General features: G+C 47.3%; 1 protein-coding gene across 11 annotated transcripts in view; it reads right to left on the reverse strand.

The window, feature by feature from the left end:
- Window positions 1-19,165, reverse strand: part of PPP2R5C (protein phosphatase 2 regulatory subunit B'gamma) — a 118,590-nt gene that overhangs the window by 21,374 nt on the left and 78,051 nt on the right. For all 11 annotated transcript variants that reach the window (XM_023744612.1, XM_023744611.1, XM_023744609.1 and 8 more), the window contains 6 exons: window positions 12,605-12,715; window positions 11,527-11,619; window positions 11,314-11,444; window positions 6,552-6,611; window positions 3,967-4,075; window positions 2,277-2,330 (listed from right to left, as the gene is read on the reverse strand). In XM_023744612.1, the coding sequence (XP_023600380.1) occupies window positions 2,277-2,330; window positions 3,967-4,075; window positions 6,552-6,611; window positions 11,314-11,444; window positions 11,527-11,619; window positions 12,605-12,715 (558 nt within the window). The remainder of the gene's footprint in view (window positions 1-2,276; window positions 2,331-3,966; window positions 4,076-6,551; window positions 6,612-11,313; window positions 11,445-11,526; window positions 11,620-12,604; window positions 12,716-19,165) is intronic.

The raw sequence follows: 19,165 nt of genomic DNA on the forward strand, positions 1-19,165 counted from the left end.
ACAACAAAAAAACACAGAAACCACCCACCACCCCAACAAAAAGTAGGGTCTGTCTTATTAAAAAACAAAACAAAAAGAAAAAAGAATGGGCAATGGAGAAACTGCTGATGGGAGTGTAACATGGTGTACCACTGTGGAGAACACAGTTTGGTGGTTCCTCAAAAACCTAACCCTAGAATTACCATAAGATCCAGCAATTCCACTTCTGGGTGTACACCCAAAGACACTGAAAGCAGGCACTTAAAGAGTTATTTGTATGCCCCATGTTCATAGCAGCATTATTCACAGTAGCCACTGAAAGATGAATGATAGACAAAAACTGGTCCATCCACACAATGGAATATTATTCAGCCATAATAAGAAATGGAATTCTGACACCTGCTACAATACGGATGGACCCTGATGACATTATGCTGAGAGAAACCGCCTCACAGAAGGACAAATCCTGTAGTGGGGAATTCATAGAGACAAAAGGAGAACGGAGGTCACCAGAGGCTGGGGGAGGGGAATGGGGAGTTAGTATTGAGCGCGTGCAGAGTTTCTGTTTGGGGTAATGACAAAGTTTTGGAAACAATGGTGAAAATTGCACAACTCTGTGAATGTCATTAATGCCAATGAATTATACACCTAAAACAGCAAAGTTTATGTTATGTGTATTTTACCACAATTTATAAAAACTTAGTAACAGCCCGGCCGGTGTGGCTCAGTGGTTGAGCATCAACCTATGAACCAGGAGGTCATGGTTCAATTCCTGCTCAGGGTACATGCCAGGCTCAATCCCCAGGAGAGGGCATATAGAATGCAGCTGAACAATGATTCTCTCTCATCATTGATGTTTCTCTCTCTCTTCCTCTCTCTTTTCTTTTCTGAAAAAACAAAATCCTATATAATAAAACCCTAATATACAAATCGACCAAACGGTGGAACGACTGGTCCCTATGACATGCACTGATCACCAGGGGGCAGACGTTCAAAACAGGGAGCTGCCCCCCGGTGGTCAGTGTGCTCCCACAGGGGGAGCACTGATCAGTTAGAAGCTGGGCTCATGGCTGGCGAACTCAGCGGCGGTGGCGGGACCCTCCCTGCCTCCGCTGCAGGCGGGCAGTAAGGAGTGAGGGGTCCTGGACTGAGAGAGCCCCAGACTGTGACTGGGATCCTGGACTGCGAGAGGGCGCAGGCCAGGCTGAGGGACGCCCCCTTCCCCAGTGCATGAATTATGTGCACCAGGCCCCTACTGTGAACATCTACACTAATAAAAGAGAAACATGCAAATTGGTGTCACTCTGCTACGCCCACCAGCCAATCAGAGTGACTATGCAAATTAACCCAACAAAGATGGCGGTTAATTTGCATACACAGGCGCAGAGCGAAGACCGAAGGCTCCGGCCGGAGTGAAGATTGAAGACTGAAGACTGAAGAGGCTTGGCTTCTCCGCTGTGGCCGGAGGGGAAAAGCCTAGCCTCGAGGCTTGGCTTCTCCACTGCGGCCGGACCAAAGGCCTGGGTCCCGGGTGCCGGAGGAAAACCAGTGCCAGCAGCCAGGAGAAGGAAGGCCTATTGCGCGAATCTTCGTGCAACGGGCTTCTAGAATATATATATATAATAAAAAAAAAATTAATAACATAATGTACTAAACCCACTGAACTGTACATATTAAATGGGTGAATTATGTGGTATGTGAATTATATCTCAACAAAGCTGTTAAAATTTCTTCAAACGCTTCCCCTGACACCTGACATGCCTGACTATGTTAATCTAGGCTACAATAGCTTTTGTATTTTTAATAGAGATTAAATGCCAAGAAATTGAGAAATCTAAGCACTGAATGGCAGCAATGTCCATTGAAGCAATGATCAGGAAACAGTTACCCTCTTATGTGGAAAGACTGTTACTGACAGCAAAGCCTCTTCGGCACAACAGCACTAGAGCCCTCACTATAGTCCCTCTGACTGAAGTCAGTTACATGTGCTGCTAAACCAAGAGGGGAGTGTTAAGCTGCATACCACTTACTGGTGACAACTGCCCAGCACTCTGAGTTCCAAGTACAGTGAGGGACAAGGTGACATTGTGGCATAAATCCCCTACAATCCAGGGACCTGTCACTAATAGGACTACACCTGGAAAACTCATAACACCGAGTGAACTCAGTGTCATTAGGCCTATAGCTGAAGAGGAAAGAGCTGAACAGCTGTGTGCTGAGCAGACAGTGGGGTGTCGACACTGAGTACGCTGTGTGTGGGGGGGCGCTTGGTGACAGGGCAGTGCAGGACCACTTACTGGTTCTGTGAGGGTGCTGTCCTTCTCCAGAAACTGCACGACACAGTACGCCAGCTGACAAGTAAAGGAGAAAAGAATTAACGTTTCATTTTAACATGGAAATGCTGCTAGGTTTCTAAGATCCTAGCATCACTGTTAACATTTCCTTTGCTGAGACAAGGGTATGACATGCTCAGGTGCTTCCCGGGGGTGTCCCCAGCCAGGTGGGATGGGCCCCACTGCAGGCCAGCACAGGTTCTTCCCCCTCATCAACTGCAGAGGGTACAACGGAAAGCTGAGGAAATCAGGAAGCTGTCTTTTGGGCTAACACCAATATGTCAGCCCAGGTCTGATGGGGATTTTTCCTGTGGTTTTTTGGAGACTAACAAACAAGTAATATGACAAATGGGAAAAACCGAATTAAAATCTGGTTCCACCTTCAATCTCTGAAGTATTGATTTCTAATACAGGACAATTAATATGACATCAACGGGGCTGAATGTAAAGATCTTACCAGTTAGTAACAAACAAACAAAACTCTAAGCAAAATATTTCCCAGGAGGCCAATGTCATTAGAATCATCTGAAGAATATACAGTTGACCCCTGAACAATGCAGAGGCTGGGGCCAATGCCTGCACACAAAAATCCACGTGTAACTCAAGCCAGCCCTCCGCACACGTGGATTCTCCGCACACGCGGGCTCCCTACTGCCAGTTGACCCTTACCCATTGTACGCCATAAGCATCTGTAGATGCAAGAGGCGGACCTTCCTCACACGCCTGCGCATCTATAAAAAAAATGTTTTCCCTAAGTGGCAGCCCTGACCAACTTTAAAATCATTTTTCATGAGAATTTTCAGCTGAAAATATTTAAGAACACCGAGTTGTCATATATATTTATTTTTGTAATATTCATTGCAAATTGACTTTTTAAAAATTAAATTCAAAATATCGTGGCGTGTGGGGATGGTTTCTGTTTTGGACGTGTGGCAGTTTAAACATGGGTCTGAACTATGTGAGTCAATTGAAAAAAAATCCAAGCCGAGGGGACCCCCACAGTTCAAGCCTGAGTTGTTCAAAGGTCAACAGTTCTTTCTGCAATTTATTCTTCACTGCAAACTCCCTAAGTGGGGCCCTGCAGAGCAGAGCTTCTGGAACACACTGGCTACTGAAGGTGGGAGTGCCCAAATCCAGCACCCTGCCATCAGCCTCGCTGAGGTCTGTCTACATGGACCTTAGAAGAATAAGAGTGAAGGAAAACCAGATCTCCTGGGTACCTGCAGTGGTTAGTAACCACATATGGACCTACTTTTCAGTATGACTGTAATTAGATTTTTACGAAGTTGTGGCTATGGGCGTACAGGTGCTATGTACAGGTACCTTTTCCTTTAAGGTGCTAGATTATAAATGATACTACAGACAAATTTCCTTTGAGAAGTCTTCCTCGACTCTTTTCAAGCCTGTTACTCCCTTTCCTATGCTTAAAACTCATTGTGAAATTCTCTACTCCTGAGATTTTTCTGATTTTCTTAAAAGGAATCTCTTTACCCCCTTGTTCTTTCATTTACCACCAGAGCCTTGGTACCTGAGTCAGTAATGTGATATAAGAAAGGAGCACTCCCAATGAACAGGATGGACTCAGGCTCGGGGCTCAGTAATGTTCCGGGAAGACCGCCTGCTACCGAGCCCCTGGCACGACTGAGGCCCTTACCTGGGGGTGGTAGACACTCAGAGATTTCACTTTGTGCAAAGGTAGTAACACCTTCAATAAGAAAATCTTGTGCTCTTCTTTTAGTGGTAAGGCAAATCCATTAATTATACTGTGAAAACAGAATTCATGTACAGTTTGAATATTTACAAATTCCAGATTTAAAAAAAGTATCTTGCTGTTTTTCCCCCGTTTTAGTTTTTATCATGAAAACCAGCAAGCAAAAAGATGCGTTTCAGAAAAAGGAGAGTATCAGCAGAAATTTAAAAGAAAATTAAATACCTTCAAGGTTAATCGTGTCTCTGTAACTACAGGGCAATTTTAAATTTCTGGATTTACAGGCTGTTACCCAGAACAGTGGGAGTCTCTGGGGATAAAACCTCCTTCCTTAGGCCACGAAGACCAGGCAGCTCAGTTGGCACCCCCAGCTCCAGGGTGCCCCCACCCAGCACTTTCCCTTGGCCTTCACCCATCCTTAGGAATTCACTTTCCAGGAGAAAGTCTGGCTCATTATTCTAACGCTGAGTGCACAGAACGGCTTTGGTTAAAAATCAGCAAGAAACTCGTTCCCTTTTGCAAAGAAAGGAGGGTCTTACTCTTAACCTGCAAACCAAAGTTTCTGTTTCTAACATCAGGTAGTTTATCCACTTGTTTTTATAATTACGCAGCTGCAGGTAAATGTTACCAAGAGCTATGAAAGCAATTAAAGCATTTTCTAAATTGTTCCCCCATCATTCACGAATCTCAGGGACAGGGTTAGGCTTAAGTGGCCGTCAAGGACAATATGCTCATTCACCTGGGGGGACCCTCAGATCAGATGCCTCCTCTGGAAGGATAGAGTAGTCAAGCCTAGCCGTGGGAGGGCACGGAGGCCTGTGTGCGCTGTGCCGGACACCGCAGACAGCTCACCTTGCCTCTCGACCCAGCAAGTGAATAAAATTTATCTTCCCATTTCACAGATAAGGAAACAGATGCAGAGTGGTAAGTAACTTGCCCAAGGTCAGACAACCTGTAAGGGACACCCACCTAACCGCTCACTCTGCTCTACCGAGGGAGAGAGACCCATGAGTGTGTTGACACTAGTTGAAGAAGAAATCTCCATGAGGACTAACATTTTTTTTTCCAAATTATATCTATAACAGCAAGTATAATTTTTCTCAGAACAATAGGGCAGGACTACAGAGCCACAGGATGACCAGCATTCTTTGAGAAAAGCTTCTCAGTAGTTTTGGAAACCATTAAACAAAAACCTACAGGCCCTTTTCACTGCAGGACTCCTCAGAACCTCTAGCTGTCAATGTGCATGGAATCCCCAGGAGAGGAGCCACCGAACCCTGAGGACTCTGGGAAATGGTGGGTTAGGAGGCCTGCCACACAATGTATAGTCAACAGTTTAAAAAATGACAGCAGCCGAAACTGGTTTGGCTCAGTGGATAGAGCGTTGGCCTGCGGACTCAAGGGTCCCAGGTTTGATTCTGGTCAAGGGCATGTACCTGGGTTGCAGAACCTCTAGCTGTCAATGCGCATGGAATCGCCAGGAGAGGAGCCACTGAACCCTGAGGACTCTGGGAAATGGTGGGTTAGGAGGCCTGCCACACAAAGAAAGTCAACAGTTTAAAAAATGACAGCAAGCAAGAACTTTACTTGCATTAAGATAAAAGTTTTCGAAATGTTAATTATTTTGTAAGTATATATGAAAAATTTATAAAATCAAAGCATTCTGAAATATTAGTATTTACTCAGTTCCTCAAATGTATAATAAATGATCTATTCTCCTAAGTGTTAAATATAAACCTTAATGTGACTATTTTTAGCATTGCCTTTGAGGAAACAATTGAACTTGTGTTTCCACAGAATGCTCCTGAGGCGTAGGAGGTGGAGTCTACATACTGAACCACACAAATGGAAGACACTTGTCATCTAGCATGTTCTCAACCAAGAGCTCCTGAACTCCTCCATAAGTGAGATCTTTTTTTAAAAAAATATATATTTTATTGATTTTTTACAGAGAGGAAGGGAGAGGGATAGAGAGTTAGAAACATTGATGAGAGAGAAACATCTATTAGCTGCCTCCTGCACATTCCCCACTGGGGATGCGCCCGCAACCAAGGTACATGCCCTTGACTGGAATTGAACCTGGGACCCTTTAGTCCACAGGCCGACGCTCCATCCACTGAGCCAAACCAGTTAGGGCCATAAGTGAGATCTTGTTTAAGTTCTAGAATCTAGAGAATGTTTTAAACCCTGACTGGTTTGGCTCAGTGGATAGAGCATCGGCCTGCGGACTGAGGGGTCCCAGGTTCGATTCCGGTCAAGGGCATGTACCTTGGTTGCGGGCACATCCCCAGTGGAGAATGTGTAGGAGGCAGCTGAATCCATGTTTCTCTCTCATCGATATTTCTAACTCTATCCCTCTCCATCTCCCTTTCTCTCTGTAAAAAAATCAATAAAATATATATTTTTAAAAAAAGAGAATGGTTTAAGTTTTCTTGCTTTGGGGAGGGGGTGGTTGAATTTAATGAACTGGATCATTTTGCTATAAATTCCATCTAAAGCCAATCACTACCAAAAACACAAAGATGACTTACCTTCCCAGTATTTCCAGTAATTCTGCTATGCCATTGTGATGCTCTGTTTCATAAATAAACCTGGAAAAGGCAATTTGTCATGTAGAATTAGACAGTGAAATAACAGCTGGGAAGACTAAAATCCTTTGAATAAGAAACAGTGCTTTTAGGGGGAAAATCACGCAGCCAGGCAACAATAAGCACATCGATTTTGTAAAACCATCCCAGGGGCACTGTTTCTTGTCATCAATAAACTCCTCGTAGCCTGCCGCTCAAAAATTCCCCCAACATTTTATTCTGAAAATTTTCAAACAAAAAGTTGGAAGAATTTTACAGTGAGCATCCGTGTTTCAACCACCCAGACTTTACAATGAACATTTTGATGTTTGCCTTATCAGATCCATCCACTCACCCCTCTATTAATTCACCTTTTTTTTTTTTTTTTGCTGCATTTCAACGTAAGTGGGCATCTTAATCTCGATGCCTCCAATATTTAGTCTCTGCAAAGGTAGAAGCTCTTTCCTGACCACTTGGGCAGCCTTGCTGCTTCCTCTGACACTGCCCCGCCCCACCCCTGCGCTGCTTCCCTGCAGCACCTCCTGCACAGGGCAACCTGAAGACCTCGATCCCCTTGCTGGGACCCAGCCTGCCATCCATCCATCAGATACTTCCAACAGGTCACTGAATAAACTGGGGCAATGAGCGGGAGCAGGGACACAAAACAGGAAGACGTCTCTTCCCCACAGGATCTGCTCAGGAACCACCGGCCCCTGCCTCACACCTGCTCACCTGGGGTTAGTCAGTCAAAACCAGGAGTGGGGAACGGCTGGCCCTGAGAAATCATTTGGTTTGGCCCTGCCAGGGCATTAGGGGTGAGTTAAATGTTTGACCAAAATAACAGTCTAACACTTAAGTTGATAATTTTGTATGGTCAAAATGATGTTATAAATATCCAAATGGCCCCTGGCAGAAAAAAAGTTCGCCACCAACATTCGGGCTGATTCGGCTGAAGTGAGGGGTGTAAGAAACGGTTCCTGCCTACCAGATGGAAACTTAGTTTAGATATGCTCTAAGCCAAAAATGAGTTTGTGATTTATAAAGAATGTGACTCCAATTTTATTGTCCTTGTTTGGAAACTTGGCCGAACACCCACAGGATGTAAAATAATCCTGCAGGATGGGCCTAACACATCCACAGGGCATTCAGAAGTAGGTTTACAGTTGCGAGTATGCAAAACAATTTATACTTGTATTATGTATTAATTATTGTATTATTTTCCACCTGACCAACTGTAAACCTACTTTTGCCCACCCCATATACTACTGGATGTCCAGTCCACTGAGGGGTCAGTTCTTGAACTGAGCCCCGAGGTAGGCTTCCCACAGATTTTTAAAGACAGGGGTGTGGAGTGGGGAGAGAACTCATTTGGCTGGAACAAAGGTTTGTGACTTGGACCGGGTAGCGGGCAACTGGCAGGAAGGTGGGCAGGGTCCATGGAGACTGGAGGCCAGCTCAGACCCACTCGGATTTGAGGCCACAGTGGCAGCGTCAGCAGAACAGTGACATAGATGGAAGTGGATCTAGTGGCAGCATGAGTATGGGCAGGGAAGTGACGAATGGAAAGTGGCAGCCTGGGCGGGAATGAGGGCGGGAAGGAAGCGGCTGAGCCACCAGCAGATATATCCCTTCACTGCCACCGCCTCATGAAGCTCAACCTGAAGGCTCCCTCTGCGTCACTGGTTTGAAATATTCAAAACAGTTTAAAAGCACAAAGCTACAGCTTTGCATATAGTACCACCTAGCAACTTCTGATACAACTACTCTCACTTAGACCTGGGAGGAGTCCCAGCCCGCCCGAGACACAGAGGAGCCTGCCCACCCCCTCGCCCCTGCTAAGTCAACAATATTTTCTTATTGGTAAGTTCTTAATTTCTCATTACTTTAACCTGATTTGAAATTGGTATACAAAATAGAAAAGTAGTTTTCCTTCTTACTTTTCCAGTGGGAGACAAAAAACAGGGTGTAAAACAAGAGGGAAGCCAGGGAGACCCATGCAGAGGGGGCAAGAGGGTGTCCACTCTTTCAGCAACAATGGAATTAGGACTCTCTAAACCCATGGGTTCCTCTCCTCCCTGCAGGATAAGTCCTGCCCTCTTGTGAAGAGGTGGAATCACTTCTTGCCCCTGAGTCTGTGCTGTCCAGTCCCGGCACGAGTGGCTGGGACCAAAACACAGGGTGGAGGTCTGAACCACTTCCGGCCACACCCTCAAACCCTGGCAGCCCCCCTCCCTCTCCTGGGAGCTGCTGGGGCCTTGAGGTTGCACTGCCCTGAGCCACTGCGGCCATCCTAGCCCTCGAGGACACCATGTGCCCCAGTGTAAGAATTGTGAGAAAGAATACATTGTGGTTTTTGGCCACTCAGATGTGGGGTGGTTTGTTAGCAGTAGGGGACTGAAGCCTGGCCCCACCACAGACACCTAACCTTCCGGGTCCACTGTTTGCCCAAACAGGTGTTACCGCTATCTAGAGCTCTCTCTAAACCACATCTCCGAAATGCTGATGAGAATGAGAAACCATAGAAACAGGAACTTCACATTTGAGTAAGTTGAAGCAAATATGTTTGACATATTCTTTTTCTTATCAGATACTAGGAAGAACTTCGATGAGCTGAATCTCTCTCCCAAGGTGGTCCTTTCTAATTGTTTTCTCACATGAAATGACGAGGAAGTGGTATTGAGGGTAGAGACTCAAACAATTATGGAATCTACATGATATGCTTATTTTTGATTGCATGTATTAATAATTATAATTATAGAAAAGATAACTGAAAATACCACTCTCTCACATTGAGCATTTAGTGAGAGCTGAACTAAACTGTGTAGTAACTTTTCAATAACCTATTTAAGTATTTCAGTTCTAAATTAGAGCTCTTTAAGATATGAGACATTTTTTACTTCTTTAATGTAGGTGTTATTTGTGGACTCTGTTATTCAAACAAAACCTACATTTAAGGACTAAAAACCCACTTCAGTGAAGCTTACTTTTAGACCTAAAAGACTGGACTATAAATTGTACCTCTTGTTTAAATAATGGCTATTATGTTGATAGATAAGTACACTAGCCAAGTAACGATCTTGTTAACAAGGAGGAGTGACACCAAGAACATAAACCAGGAACATGCACAGGAGCACATCACCATCTGGGTGCGTCGCCGTTCCCGGGGCTGCTACAGAAATGGACGCAGGGCACCTGGAAGGAGTTCAGAGGGCAGCCCCACCCACACTGGAAGCTCTGACCTCGGAGTGCCATACTGAGTGTGACGATAAGGGAGAGGATTATACCCCGATGACCGCAGAAGTGCAGGCCACGGAGACTTCAAGGACTGGGTGGTCCACTAGGGCCAGGCTGGTGATGGAACGAGAGGAACCGGTGACAGAAACACCAGAGAGGCTGTTGGTTTCCATCTGTCCAGTCCCCCTTGGCCCTTTTCTCCCCCAATGTTCGGTCATGGTGTCTAAGGGACCTGCCTGGCCTGGGCAGTGCTCCGGCGGGGTCGGCATTCTCCCTCTGGCACTGCTGCTGACTGTCTCCCTGAGGGATGTGCACACTGTGCCTGTCCCCACTAGGACCTGTCACTGAGCCATCCTGGAGTTGGGGGGCCTTAGGGTAAGTCTTCCTGAGAAGCCACAATTCACAGAATAAACTACTAATTTAGTGAGCCTCCCAGGGCCAGATAAGAAACTGCATTAAGTATTTCATCCATCAACATTTATTTGGTGCCACCATGGCTGGGCACGAGCTGGCACTGGGTGTGTGACAGAGCAGCTGACACAAAGCCTACCCTCACAGGGAGACCGCACCCATCTGCCAGGCCAGGGAGGCTTTCCTGGCAAGTAGATGTTTCCAGAAGCCTGGCAGGTTGAGGAGAAGGGCTGGTGGAAAAGAACATTGTGGAGGATCAAACAAGGCTGCCAGGTGGTGGTGTGGAAGGAGCCGAAGCTGAGCAGGGAGCCAACTATGAGGAGCCAGACCTGTGACATTCAGGGCCCCACCCAGGACTTAACACCTGTTCACCCAAAGGGTGTCGGTCAGCGGGTGACTCAGAGGCAGCAGCAGCAGAGACGAAGGTGTTGAAACTGGGATGGGAAGGGCTGGGGTCAAGGTGAACACTGTACTTGGAACATTCTCTTGTGAGCCGCGGGGCTGTGCCCTCCTCCTCGTAAACTCTTGTGACCAGCTTCCCAGTTTCCATGGTCCTGCAGGCCTAGAGATGGCGGTGGCTGTGACTGCTAAAAGCTGCCAGGTCTTCACATGCTGCTCTCAGCAGGGCTGCCTTTTCCCTGGGTGCACAGGGCAGTTCCCAAACCTCTAATGTAAGTCTCAGATTTCCTTAAGATCCACTCCTCACTCCTGCTTTCACTGAGATGCAATGGGGAAGAATGAAGGAAGGGCAGGAGGAAGGCACAGCCAGCTTTGGACAGATCACTCTATCCGCACTCCAGAGGGAACCACTGGTTTTCGTAAAAACCGAAATAAAGGAGGGTGTGTGGTGAGATGCTGGGAGTGAGCCATGGGGAGGGGTGGAGAAGGGGGACGGGCCAGCCCCAGCCTGGCACGGAGATGCAGGTGCAGACTGGAGCCACCTGGACACGACCAGCTGGCTGCTCAGAAACAGCCACTCGTGCTCTTTGGTCACTTGTCAAAAGAATGATGAAGTGGGGGCATTAAGTATGCAAATAAACATCACCACGCGAAAAGAGAAACGGCACCCATGCTGACTTACCTATAAAATATATTATTTATCTGTTTTCTGATGTAAGCTCTTAAGCCTAAGAATTTTCCGTAGATTCTGTGAAGGGTAGTTTTAAGAAAATCTCTCTCTCGAGGATCTTCACTGTCAAAGAGCTCTAAAAGCTTCAAGAAGAAAAAGACACTTAGTAACCTGGGATTCTCTGCAAAGTAGGGCTTTTGTGGTTTCAGCTAATTTGTGCCTTACCTGCAATACAAACTTCTGATCAATATATTTCTTCGCTATATTAGGTTGGAAATCTGGAGACTCTAAAAATCTTAGGAAAAATTCATAAACAAGCTAGGAGGGAAAAACAACAGTGAGTCAAAAAACATGGTATTTTACTAAATGGAGATTAAAAATACACCATGAGTTGAATCTTTGTCTTCGTATATTAGCCTTAAAAAAGCCATGTATCTGTAGATTTAATGCTAAATTACATGGCTTAATTTAATTGTAACTGATGATGGTAACTGTTTTCTTTTGCTAAGAACCACAGACTATCTCCTTAAATGGCATTTAAACAAAAGGATGTCACCCATGCTTAAATTACGCTGCTCAGAGACCCCGATGCACAGCAGCCACAGCTGGGCTGGGACCAAGTTCTGGGTGGGATTTGTAGCCTGTCACCTCCAAGTGCCCTGGGAGAGGCAGGCTGACAGAAGCTGGGACTCGTTGGTGAGCAGATGTCCCAGATGCCACAGGCGGGAACGCTCTGCTGCCGAGACAGCTCTCCTTTTCCGTCTGTTCCCCGCTTGGCTCCTTCCTGGGTTTCTCATCTCTCCATCTCCCCTCCTAGGACCGCCCAGACCTCCCAATCCAGTGCTCTGCTCAGAGTGGGCTCAGTGCCTTCCCACAGGCATGCTCCCAATCAACCTCTCGCCCTACAAAGGCTCTGAGAAAGGCATTCGCCAGCAGGTGAGCTTTGGGGCACATAGCAGGAGCACATTAAATCTAAGTACCCCAAACTGGGAAATGCCATGTGAGTCCTCCAGGTCTCAATTCAATGGCTGTCAGCAAAATAATCATTTCCATCAAAGACATGCTGACAATTTCATATCTCTGTAGTTGATATACAGTATCTACACAAAGAAAAGCCATTGAGCGTTCTCTCTTCTGCTAAGACATTTACATGTACACATAGGTGTGCAAGGCCTATGCCAGTATGCCACCTGCAACCAGCTGGGATGAGGCCCTCAGGCCAGTGCACCTGCGTCAGAGGAAGACCCCACGCACATATACATCTCATTTACGCCCGTTTCTGGCCCCTTCCCCAGTTCAGTACCTGTAGGTGAGGCCAGGCTGCTTCTAACGTTGGTTCATCTTCCTCTGGGTCAAATTCTGCTCCCGTAGGATTGGAGGAAGGTGGTAATGTTCGAAACATATTAACTGCAAACTAAAATCCACATAGTCTATAATTATAACCAGGACATTAAAAATATTGACAAAGAACATTAAAAAAAAATCTTAAGTAATTCTAAAGAGAGCTGATTCCAGTGGAATTCTCAAAATTCAGAAGCAGTGTGGGCCCCCAACGAGATTCTGGTCAAAACTGCAGCAGGAGCCCTACCTAGTTTGGCTCAGTGGATAGAGTGTCGCCCTGAGGACCAAAGGGCATGTACCTCAGTTGCAGGCTCCTCCCGGGCCCAGGCTCTGGTCAGGGCTCATGCAGGATGCAACCAATCGATGTGTTTCTCTCACATCGATATTCCTCTCTGTCTTTCCCTCTCTCTCTAAAAATCAATGAGGATTAAAACAACAACAACAACAACAAAACCACCTGCAGCAGGGGTTAAGAACTGAAGACAGTGATACATGGCAAATGCCACTTTGTGCTGGGACGCCCGTGACTGATGAAGAGCCCTGTGCAATCCACACTGATGGCGACAGTCAAGACGGGGGACTTCTGAGTGTGCGGCTAGAAAGTCATTCCCAGAGATAGGCTGCAAGAATCATCACAGGACAGCCTGGCTGAGTGCCCAGAGACCTGACAGTTAAGAAGAAAATTCTCTGGGGTTTGGATGGTTTCCTCATAGGACTCCTAACCCCTTTCTTGGATCCCCATCTTCATATCACCCTTCACCAGTCCCCTATCCTGGCTTCGTTTATTTTCAACTTCATAAAAATGAATCAATGTGTGTTAGAACAGATGTTTTCTGTATTAAGTCTAGGGTTATTTGGAGCATAGGTGTTTTACTGCCTGTATGGTTAATATGAAAAGTTAGCTCTCTAAATAAAGCGCAACATAATCGACACATTCGTGACCAGCTACCTTACGGAGTCTGAACCTACCACCTGCCAGTTACAGAGTTGGGCTCTTACAGGTGATCAGAAAAAGCCCTGGCCCCATCACTCCCCAAAGCACAAAATCGAAACACTTGACCTTACGCCAGAGTCCGACTCCATGACAACAATTAGAAGGTATCTGTGGAGGAGAGTCCAGCACGTGCCACCACCCAGCTCGTCCTGTCTTCACTGTTACTGATTCTGAACCCCAAACGGTAATATCATTTTTCATGAAGAAAAATGTCTGCTCTTTTAGCCATTGCTGTAACAGCCCCGAGCACCAAGTTTGTTCTCTGTGTCATCTGGAGGATGGGCTGCGGCAGAGCAACTATGATGGGGCGCAGAGACAGGACAGGGGGTGAGGGGAGGGATGAAAAAAATGGTTGGAAATCTAGAAACTAATAGTTGTAAAACATTTGCAGTAAAAAAATGAGTAAAGCTCCTAAGACACAGTAGAAAGAGAAAGAAGTCTGGAACCTGTGAACAGGTTGTGTACAGGGCTCGGGAAGGACCTCCCAGACAACAGGTGATTAACGAACAGAGGCTGTGACAGGTGTTACCAGGTAGTGGGCACATCCTCAATCACTGGCCCCAGGGTACTCCTCTAGGCACCCTGATCCCAAAGCCCGCACAAGACAATAAGGGGCCGTGGAGAGCTTCCACCCCTGCCCCCACCCCCCCCAAAAGAAAGGCCACACCCTGGGTGGGCACCGTCACCTCCAGGGGGTGCCTTCTAGGGCTAAGAAAGCACAGAGGAGAGGCAGAGGCTGTGACCTTTATGAGGAGTGTGTCATTTGTGATCTGGGGTTTCTAACCTCTCCCTCAAAGCCAAATGATTGGGGGACTCCAAGAGAGTCACCCAGAGATTGGGGGCTGGTGGATGACAGCCACAGGCTCAGTGTCCCTGGTGGCAGAGGTGTCTATGAACACACACTGCCTGCCTCTCAAAGTCTTCAGGGGCAGGAGATGTGCTGGAGTCATCCGGGGTGCACTGCACCTGGAGGGGAACACAGGTGGAGGGATAAGAGGAGCAGTGGGGATGCCCAGGAGCTGCCTAGGGAGTGGTCAGTTCACCCAGATGGGGGCTAGAGGTCTGAAGAAAAGGGGAGAAGGCTGCCCCTCTGGAGGGGTCTCCAGAGCACAGAGATTCCGCTCCTTGCCTCACCCACTTTAGGTGCCTCACCTGCCAAGTTGCTCACTGGAGGGCACACATGAGGCTGGAGTCTAGGGTTAAAGCGTTAAACTAGGTAAAACAGCTATAACCAAGATGACAAAAAGGGGCAGGAAAAAAAGATTCCACAAGTCATGGTTAAAGACAATGGTCAGTTTTAGAGTACCCCGTTATTCAATCAAGCAGTAATGTGAGCGTCACTGTGGAGGGAGGTAGTAGTTAGCATCCAATTAGCTGACTTTAAGGAGATCACCCTCATGAATATTGGTGAGCCTCACCCGTCAGTTGAAACGCCTTAGGAGTGACACTGTGGTCCCCGAGGAAGAAGGAATCCCACGTGAACAGCTGTCAGCCCTGCCCTAGTCCAGCCTGGCCCTGGCCCACGGCGTTCGCCTCGCCCCGTCACCTCCACAGGTGGAAGACAGTTCCCTGAATGCTCCATCAATCTCTCTGTCTCTACCCCGCTGGTCTGCTCTCTGGCAGCACTCTGACAGACTCAGCGGTGGGCTGGCTCTAGTTTCAGGGTGAGGCCCCTACGCCCAGCGTTCTGACAACCATGGCCCATTCCCAGCACCTGTACCTTCACTGAGTTCTAGATGCTGAGCTAGGAGGCTGCAAGGGGACATGGACCAAATTGCTTTTAATGTAGAAGTCCCCTTTTTGGTATTCTTGAAGGATGATCACCCTAGATCCATGAAGTGTCATTATTAGCCAACTCTAATTGATAAAAAGTTATTTATTTTAGGCAACGAATCTCACTCACACCATAATTTCCACCCTTTCCAACAACACTACACTGCATTAATTTAATGCTCATCTCTAGAAAAGGTTAGGAGAGAAGAAGGAAAACTGGAGGCCACTTGGAGTTATTCTTGGGTTTCTACCCTAGCAACATTTCTTAGCACAAAAGCTACGGGGGTCAAATTTGTTGAGTGCCGTGGTGCTGATGTCCATGTGCTCGAAGGGAGTGTGCTGTCCAGATGCACGGAGTTCTGTCTGAGGGAAACACAGGTGACCTTCGTCAATGTCATGCCATGGAAGCCAAAGGGAACCTTGTGTCTACTGTTGGTCTGGGGAGTCTGATGGGATCACACAGGTCCACTGTCCCGCTCAGCTGAGGGACTTTGATGCAGCTAGTCAGGTCACACAGAGCAGCATGGCCGTGGGGGAGAGCCTCCCCCGGGCCTCCTCCCACCCAGAAGCAGGACCCTAGACTGAAAATCCTGCCCTCCAAGCCTCAGTTTCCTCATCTGCTGAAAGAGAGTAAATCCTCTTTGCACCGGGCACAGGTGAAGTGGAAAAGCACTAAGCATGAAGAGTCACCACATGGGTGGGCGCACGCCTGTGGTCTACACGGCCACTGTGGTGGTGTGGACGGACTCTGTAATATGAGGAAGCACCTGCTTTTACAGCTTTCTTGAAACTCCCACTTGCAGTACTTAAAATCAGTACCAAATTGCTACATTTACTGAATTAGATGCAAACCAAATTATGGAAACTCCTCATGATTCTGTAGTATCACAAAGCCTTTCTATCACTGTAATAGTCACTACCAGGGGGAGTACTAACACATTCAGATCAGAGGTCACTGCAGCACAGGGCACACGTGGAGGTGTGAGATAGAAAGGGATTCGCTCCAGAGAACACTGCTAATCTAATTTCAGAGGTGACGAGGAAGGAAAGGTTGATTATTCAGTTCTTTGTTCACAACCACCAGGGCTATGATAGTGATGCTGTTTTATGCACGCGAGTAGGATTTATAAAGGTGAGTTCACCAAAGCCCAACTTATAGTTCCTCCAGACACTCTTCCTCCTGTAGTAGAAATTCTAAGCTCCAAGTAAGGTTGCTAAGAGACACATTTGGGGTGGGTGGGGGTGGGAGGGCAGTGGAAGCCCATCTACAATTTCTTTAAATAAAAAGTTATATTTACTTATAAATAGTACAATGTATGTGTAAAACCAACAGAGGGAGGCAACAGACAGAATATCTCAGCAGGGCCACGGATGCAAACTCAATAAAAACCAAAAATACAAACCTAACGACAACAACCTCACCTCTAATAAGCAACATGAAAACATAACCGATAGGAGTATCCAGGGACACAGCCACTATAATGGCCAGTTAGTTACCAAGCCTAGCGATGGGCACTGAAGAGCTCCCCAACTGGTGACGGGACTGGCCATTCTCTAGGGTGGGGGGATGCCACTTCTCCACGAGGCAGCTCATACACCAAATACAATCTTAAACACAATTCTTATTGAGGCTTTTTAATGAACTCAATGGATATAATTTAAACTTTAGGTGGATAATAAAAGTACTAGCAGCAATCTTAAAGAGAGAGACTGTCTCTTTCTTAGTTGTAAACTTAGTCCAAATCTGCTTTCCCGGCTGAGTTCAGCTGTCATCCTGAGGACACGCGCCACAATTCACTCACTGCCTACTCTCCAGCACCTGCCGCAGGGTGTCACCCACGAGGTCCTCAAATACCTGCTGCCACTCACCTTATTAACTGCAATGCCACATAATTACTAAAACCTGTGACCACTTTCCGCCGACACCTAAGATCCCAGTTGCAGGCAACGCTTGTCAGGGAGCCTTTCCCAAGCCCAGATGTAATTGGGTCTCTGATTTTAAGCTCACCTGTCAGGCAGTACATTTGTCTCAAATATAACCAGATGGCTGGGTCATTCTTGGTTTAACGTCTTTCTCCAGTGCCACCTCCCAGGTGATCACACTGCCTGAGTGGCACAGACGAGCACTCAGTAAATAGGGGGTGAAGCAGGGTCCCCCTTTTCCTAAAGCAACATGGCCACTTTCTGATTGGTATGTTTCATAACAAATTACTGGGCAAGAGCCTTCAAATCACATAGTTTATCTCCAAGTAGATGCCAGAATGTGATATTTAAGAAAAGAACTATTATTAAATTCTTATTTTGAATAGCTTATTTTTATAATCATTCAACTATGTTCCTAAGTAACAAATATATTGTGGAGCCCTAGCCAGTTTTGCTCAGTGGATAGAGTATCGGCCTGCAGATTGAAGGGTCCCCGGTTCGATTCCAGTCAAGGGCACATGCCCGGGCTGCAAGCTCGATCCCCAGTGGGAGGCTTGCAGGAGACAGCCAATCAATGATTCTCTCTCATCACTGATGTTTCTATCTCTCTCTCCCTATCCCTTCCTCTCTGAAATCAATAAAAATCTCTCTCTCTATATATATATAAAAGGCTAATATGCTAAGTGTCCAACCGTCCGACCAGTCGCTATGACGCGCACTGACCACCAGGGGGGCAGACACTCAACACAGGAGCTGCCGTGACGCACATTGGCCATTTACAGAGAAATGGCACTGCGGACCTGGTGCTCACAAAACAACACTCAGCTTCCCCCAAGTGGAACCAGGCCCTGCCACCACCCCAGAGCAATAGCCCACCAAATTGCAGCCAATGCTGCCGACACCCATGGTGCAAAATGCAGCCCACAGCCCAGCCCAGCCTAGCCCAGCCTGGAAACGGTGGCTGTGGGCGCCGGGTAATGATGTCACGTAGCAACCCCCAACTTCTTCTCCCTAGCAGTAGGCCATCTACATTAATAAAAGAGAAACATGGTAATTAGCGTACGACCGCTACCCTTCCCATTGGCTAATCAGCATATCCTTATGCAAATTAACTGTCAGCCAAGATGGCAGCCGGCAGCCATGCACTGAAGCAAACAGGGAGGCTTGCTTGCTCCAGTGACTGCGGACTCCAACGTTCCCCGCCTCACTTGCCGGCCTCTCAGCTGCAACTCTAAGCAACTATGTTGCAAATATAGAAGCTAAACAAAACCCAAGAAACCTGCGTTAGTCAGCCAGGCTTCAGCCAGCCGGACCGCAACATTGTATCAAATACAGAAGGTAAAGGCCAGAAACCTGCTTTCAGCAGCGAGGCCTCAGAGCTAAAGCTGGCCCAGAATAAAAAAAAAAAAGAAAAGAAAAAAAGGAGCGGTTGGCAGCCTCAGTCAACCCACAAGCCTGAAAACAGCCCTTAGCCCCTCAGCCAGCCTGGCCAGGCACTCCAGTGGGGACCCCCACCCTGATCCAGGACACCCTTCAGGGCAAACCAGCCGGCCCCCAACCATGCACCAGGGCTCTATCCTATATAGTAAAAGGGTAATATGCCTCCCAGCACCGGGATCAGCAGAGCAGCGAGGCCTCCCGGCACCAGGATCAGCGTGACAGGGGGCAGCGCCCAAACCCCCTGATCGCCCTGCTGCTCTGTGTGTGACAGGGGGCGGGGCCACAACCTCCCTATCCGCCCTGCTCTGTTCATGACAGGGGAAGGCGCCCAACCCCCTGATCAGCCCTGCTCTGTGCCTGATGGGGGGAGCTCCCCAACCCCCTGATCGCCCT

Source organism: Myotis lucifugus, unplaced genomic scaffold (genome assembly GCF_000147115.1).
Source record: "Myotis lucifugus unplaced genomic scaffold, Myoluc2.0 scaffold_479, whole genome shotgun sequence".
Classification (NCBI taxonomy): domain Eukaryota; kingdom Metazoa; phylum Chordata; class Mammalia; order Chiroptera; family Vespertilionidae; genus Myotis; species Myotis lucifugus.